The sequence below is a fragment of the Dendrobium catenatum genome, unplaced genomic scaffold (assembly GCF_001605985.2).
Source record: "Dendrobium catenatum unplaced genomic scaffold, ASM160598v2 original_scaffold_228457, whole genome shotgun sequence".
Classification (NCBI taxonomy): domain Eukaryota; kingdom Viridiplantae; phylum Streptophyta; class Magnoliopsida; order Asparagales; family Orchidaceae; genus Dendrobium; species Dendrobium catenatum.
Genome location: NW_021546866.1, coordinates 1 through 6,005, shown reverse-complemented (window position 1 = coordinate 6,005; position 6,005 = coordinate 1). Strand labels below are relative to the sequence as shown.

Below are 6,005 nucleotides of genomic sequence, written 5' to 3'. Positions count from 1 at the left end.
GAGAAGAAGAGTTTGCCTTTCTAATGACATATAGTCAGAATATCGTCGATTGATCTATGCTTCGAATTTGGATAATAAATATCAATGTAATGTTACTTCCAAGATGTACAGTTATCAAGCTAAAGCGCCTCTCTCTCAAAGGAAGGTGCCCAGTATATCTCTATTTATATGTACTCGAGAACTGCAAATATATTAGTAAGCGATGGTCGAGTTTATCAACCAGGGTTCAACTAACTAGGTACGCCCCGTGGTAATTTTTTACTTTCCACGAGCCTATAATAAACAGGTGTTTTTCTCCCACTAAAAAAGATCATATTGGTGTCCTTAATGCGTGAGATCCGTATATCTATCCCTTTATCTTGATGATGATGTCCCAAGATTTTATGATCGTGTAGCAAATGCCCTAAGACGTGGTAAAAGCACTAAAGAAAGCATTATAATATTTCCTCATACTAACCAAAGAAAACAGAGATTACCCCTAAGTGAAAAAGCGAATACGAATTCTTATTTTTGTGTTCTCCGTACGTGGGAAGTGATCTACTGGGGCAAGACAATTTACTTGGCACCAAAAACTCTTCAAGAAACGTCCGTATTCACAATTATCAACTTTTGACATTAGTCTTGTTTTGCAGATTCATGATGGCGGTATCGAGGAAGGGCTGCAACTTTGACGCTCCAACTATCTGGTCAAGAAGATCCTCTGATTGACCCTATTCTAATAAGATGATATTTAGGAGTTGCTAAATCGTGAGCCAAAATGCAAGGATACTTTCAAAATCAATTGAATGCTCTTTCTATACCACTGTCCCTTACTGGGTACTATTTCTTTATTCTATTGGGTGCTAAATTAGTTTTTACCCAACGACTTCAAAAGGCAGTAAGGTAACAAATGATTATGAACGCTTCATTTGCACACAATTTATAATATGAATTTACGGGGAATATAGGCTCTTGCGTTTTCGCCCGATCTCAATCAAGCAAAATCAACCAGGAGGAAGTCATTTCGATTCGCCTCTTTCCACACATGGATAAGCCGTCGACAAAATATGGCCGGTATCAATTAAACAAGACCAGGAAAGGTTTCCACCTCATCTTGGCATTGGATTTCTTCGGAGCATCATCTTTTCTCCCACAGGTTTTAATTGTTAGGTCGGTCAGCAAAGCTTCCGACTTACAACCTCGGAGGTCTCATCAACTTGGTGTATTCTGATCTTCCCTAGATCATTCTTTTCTCTCTCACACAGGTTCTATTATGTCTTCCGAGAGAGCAAGCTCCGACACCAACCTCGCGCAAAGAGGAGAGTGTCTCACATCCTTGGTTGGATTTCTCCCTCGGCTTCCTCTTCACACAGGTTAACTCGTCGAGTCTAAAAGGACGGTGGCAACGCTACTAAATAAAGCTGAACCTCAGGAAAAGGCCACATCCTTGGTGATGAAGTTTTCTCCTCGAGACTGAATTTTAATAAGTTCTTATAATCACTGATAAACGTGGGTGATTTTTGCACGTTCCAATCAACACATTTTATTTTCTTCGTACCATACTAGGAGCTTCATAATTCTGTATTCGGTCGGGTCCGCCGGTGGACATCAACTTGGGAAAGGTACTGTTTAACATCAAGCCTAAAGGTTGGCAATTTTCTTAATTTTGAGATGTTTTCAATAAAGGAATTATAAATTAATTCCTATATAATCTCCTAAATAACCTCATTCTTCCCACTAGTTACCGGTGTCGGAGGCAAATTTTAAGTATAATGTGCTTCCGACAATAGTTTGGCCAGAACATGCGGAGAAAGTTCTTTTCTTTTTCTATTTTGTTGAGTGTGATTGGTTGCATCTCTCCTATTGGCTCTTAATTCATTTCTTTTCACTACACAGTTGACTCGTCGTCAAGCAAGGCTCCAACGACTTAATTATTAGCCAATAGCCTCGAAAGGTCTTACATCCTTGGTGGAGTTTCTAAATCTGAACCTCATTCTACCACACACAACGTATCATCACATTGCTTAATCTGAGCAAAGTCATCCGACATACAAACCCCATCATCAGAGAAAAAAGGATATTATTACATTCCTTGGTGAGATTTCTCACGAACTTTGTTTTGACTCCAAAACACTCAGGGCTCTAACGTGTACAGGGTCGGAGTAAAGGGCTCTGAACATAGCAACCTTCGGGAAGGGTCTTTAAGATTCCTTGGGTAATCTTCGTGGACCTCTTTCACACAACAGGTTTGAATAACATCGATCGATTCGAAAGGGCTCCGAATACAAAACTCAGAAGGTCTTTACAATCCTTTGGCGGATATCCCGACCGTTCTCTACGGTACGTCTCAAAGCAAAGGCTTTCTGGACATTGCACCCTGGATAGGTCTTACATCGACACTGGTGGATGTTAGTGAGTACAATAAATGTTTAACATATCATTGCAAATGCAACACTAAACACTTAACAAAAAATTAGGATATCTGAGTCCTATTACTCTTGGTTAACGTCGCGAATGATTTTAAGAATCGGCCAGTAGAGGACTTCCATTTACTTCTTCAATAAAGTATTTTGACATTTAGTTGTACCGCGGATTGTTGAATGTTCCTGCCGTTTTAGCTCCTAGGGTGCTGGCAAGTTTATTGCTCCTTGCACACGGAATCCTCTCGTACTGAAAGTCACCCTTCTTTCTCGTTGAGGGAATTCTCGTCGGGTGGCGTTTCGGGTTTCCCACCCGAGCCGGTTAAACTTCGTATCAGAACTCGACATCACAGGATTCTGGCTCCGTTAGCGGATCTTCTACCCGACGTCGGATCTTTCTATTTCATCTCAGTTAGCGACTCCTACTCGTCAGCCCGATAGCTTACTGCTCGTTGAGAATAAAACTTTCATCGGTCCTACTACACGCCGTTGAAACTGTCTACGATTATCCCGCAAAGCGACGGATCTTCTCCTGGTCAGATTCTGGTACATATTGTGCTCGTCGCAACTGTCTGACGCTGACGTGGACCGTCCTGCTCGTTAGCGGACTCCTACTTCCGTCGACCGGACTTCTGCCTCGTCGATGAAGCTTTTCGTCGGTCTTACTACCCCGACGACGGACCTGCTCCCTGTCGTCGGACTTCTTGCTCGGTCAAGCCACGACTCTCATACACCCCGACCATCAGGGAATTCTCGACGTAGCTGTCTAGATCGGACTATTTGCTCATCCAAGCGGACTGCCTGACTGTCGTCCCGTTCCGCGAGAAGCTTTCTGCTCGTTAGAATGATACCTTTCCGTCGGACTTCTACCATCCATCAAGACGGACTTCTTCCTGGTTTCGTCGGACTTTCTTTGCTCGTTTACAGCGGAACTTCTACAGGTTGACGTCGGACTTCTGCTCGTTAGCCGGACCTCCTACTCAGTCCCCAAACGGGGATACTTCTGCTCGTCGTGAAACATCGTCGGTCTTACCCTACCCGACACGGACTCTCACCTGTCGTCGGACTTCTTGCTCCGTCAGGGAGCCACTTGCATACCCGATGTCGGAACTCTTCACCTGTTCGTCTGAACCTTCTGCTTCAAACAGCGGGAACTCCTACTCATCCGGCGGTATAGAACTCCTCTGCTGTCGATGAAACATATTCGTCGGTCTTTCTAGGGCGTAGACACTCCCGACGGACGAACATTCTCTCCTATCCGTCGGACTTGGCTGCTCCCGACATATACCAGAACTTTTGCTCGTCGACGAACTTTCAGTCCGGTCGTCGCGCCGTTGTAGAACAAGACTAGAGAGAGTTTCTCTCTCGCGTGCAGAACTTAGGCCTGCGATTGTCGATTGCTCGAGTCTATTTCGTACGGCGTCGTGGAGATGTCTTGCTGACAAGGTTTGTGATATGGAAGATTTCGGTGTGTGCTCCCGCGCACTTCTACTAACGACGATCGGGACTTGTCGCATCGTGTCGTCCCGTCGAGAGGCATTCTGACTTCAGTAGAAATTTTGTGTGTATGCTCATCAGCACCGGGCCCAATCGGTATCTAGTCTACCCTCAGCTGACCGCGCGCGAGTAGTTAGTAATTCAGAGACAAATGGCTTCTATGCAAAGAATGGAGGGATGGGAACGAAATCTCGGTAAGCCTTCTGCAGAGTGACGGGAGGAGAGCAATCGAGCAGGAAAAAGCAGTCAGCCAGAAGAAGTCGCAAAAAATCAGCGAAGCCCCTAAGCTGCCTAGTACAGGAGGGCAAGTCGCCCGGGAAGGGGAAGAGGACGAAAGTAGCCGTAGGGGCGCCTTATTCAACTAGCACGTGATGGGAGTAGGGGGCGCATAGATTGGTTTTCGCTGGGTTGACTCTGGCAACCCGCTGGGCATCTAATCAAACGTCGCTGGAAAACTTCCCAACCCACACACATCAAACGGAAGCACCTCAACCGTCAGTAAGAACCGGAGGGGAGAAGAATGACCTGATTTTTTTTCCAACCGTTCAGGCTTACCTAACCAACACGGAGGAGGGATGCCCAAGCTAAATTCTCGAGCCAGGGGGAAATCTCAACCGAACCGTGAAATAACGCAAGCCGCTCCAACTATCAAGTGAACGCTTGTTTTGGATATCGGCCGGGAGGGGTGAGGAATGGGATCCAACCAAGCAGAGATTATCCTGTAGGTTGAAGGCTGCAACGCGTAGCGAGGGCAAACTTATTTCCCGAGTGAGGGAAAAATACAATGTGTCGCCAATTTCTGGCAATCAATTACGAAGATGCGCTGATACCTCGAAATTATTATCGAAGTAAAGCACCCGGCAGGGGATGGAGAAATTCCCGGGTGATTTTTGCAGCAAGTGCGCCTAATTCGAGAGAAGAAAGTTGTCTATTCTACTCAAAATAAAGACCGCGTAGAGATACAATCCAGCCTAAATAGCAACTCGACAGCAAGCATAGAGATACCGGAGGCGTAGAATCATACAGAAGAAGAAAGGTAGCAAAAGAGAGAAAAATTTAAACCTTGAAAAATCATGTCTCCTGGCTTATTTCCTTGGGGTTAATGTTTGTATTCAAAAGACCTGCTAGAGCTGAATAGAAAGGGAAAGCTCTATATTTCAATAATCAATAAAATAAACAAAAAAAAAAAAAGCACTAAACCCTCTCATAAAAGCGGAGCCTTTTTATGGATAAGTTGCAAGCACCGACCGAAATGTTTGTAAATCCTAGGCGGTACAAAAAAAAAATAATATATAGGGAACCAATAGAACCCATAAATCCTCCAACAAACTACTTTACCCGCCCCCTAAATGGAGATTATGGGACCGAAACAGGTGGAAAGACAGATCAAGATGTCCTCTTTCCTCCTCACCTATAAATGTACATTGCAATCATTCTCTTCAAAATCAAGCAAACACTTTTCGATTCTAAGTCCTCGGCATAATCCAATCTTCTTCAATCAATAAATTTTTTAATTATTTTCTGAAGTAATTTTTTAGTACAAAAATTTTGCAAACGAGCAGTGCCAAGTATCCCTAGAAGCTCACTAGTAATCATCGTGAACGATGGAGGTGGTCCGAAGAGCCAAGATAGCCGTCCAATCACCCGCCCTCCTGAACGACGAGGATGTGAACGATTGGAGCAAAGAGGACAACGATTCTGTAAAGGAGGCTACGTTACCTGCCGCTCCGATCGTCGTCATGGATTCACCGCCTCTTGTACTCGCTCAGCGCTACCATGAGGAGATAGAATCAAACCTCCAGGAGTTGCAATTGGAGAAAAAAGAGATGAAGTTGCTTGGACATGAGGAAATTGAAGATCTTGGGGAAAAAGAAGAAGAGAAAAAGCGGCATTTGAATGTTGTTTTCATCGGGCATGTTGATGCAGGTAAGTCAACAACTGGAGGGCAGTTACTTCTCCTCAGTGGCCAGGTTGATGAACGAACTATTCAGAAGTATGAGAAGGAGGCAAAGGAAAAAAACCGAGAGAGCTGGTATATGGCTTATATTATGGACACTAATGAGGAAGAACGCATAAAGGGAAAAACTGTGGAGGTCGGAAGAGCACATT

At 44.4% G+C, this 6,005-nt stretch overlaps 1 protein-coding gene across 1 annotated transcript; it reads left to right on the top strand.

Moving 5' to 3' along the window:
* Positions 1 to 5,500: 5,500 nt before the first annotated feature.
* Positions 5,501 to 5,989, top strand: LOC114578939 (eukaryotic peptide chain release factor GTP-binding subunit ERF3A-like; the record flags this gene model as incomplete). Its single annotated transcript, XM_028692566.1, has 1 exon — positions 5,501 to 5,989. A coding segment is annotated over exon 1 (489 nt), but the record flags the coding sequence as incomplete, so codon positions are not given.
* Positions 5,990 to 6,005: the final 16 nt, after the last annotated feature.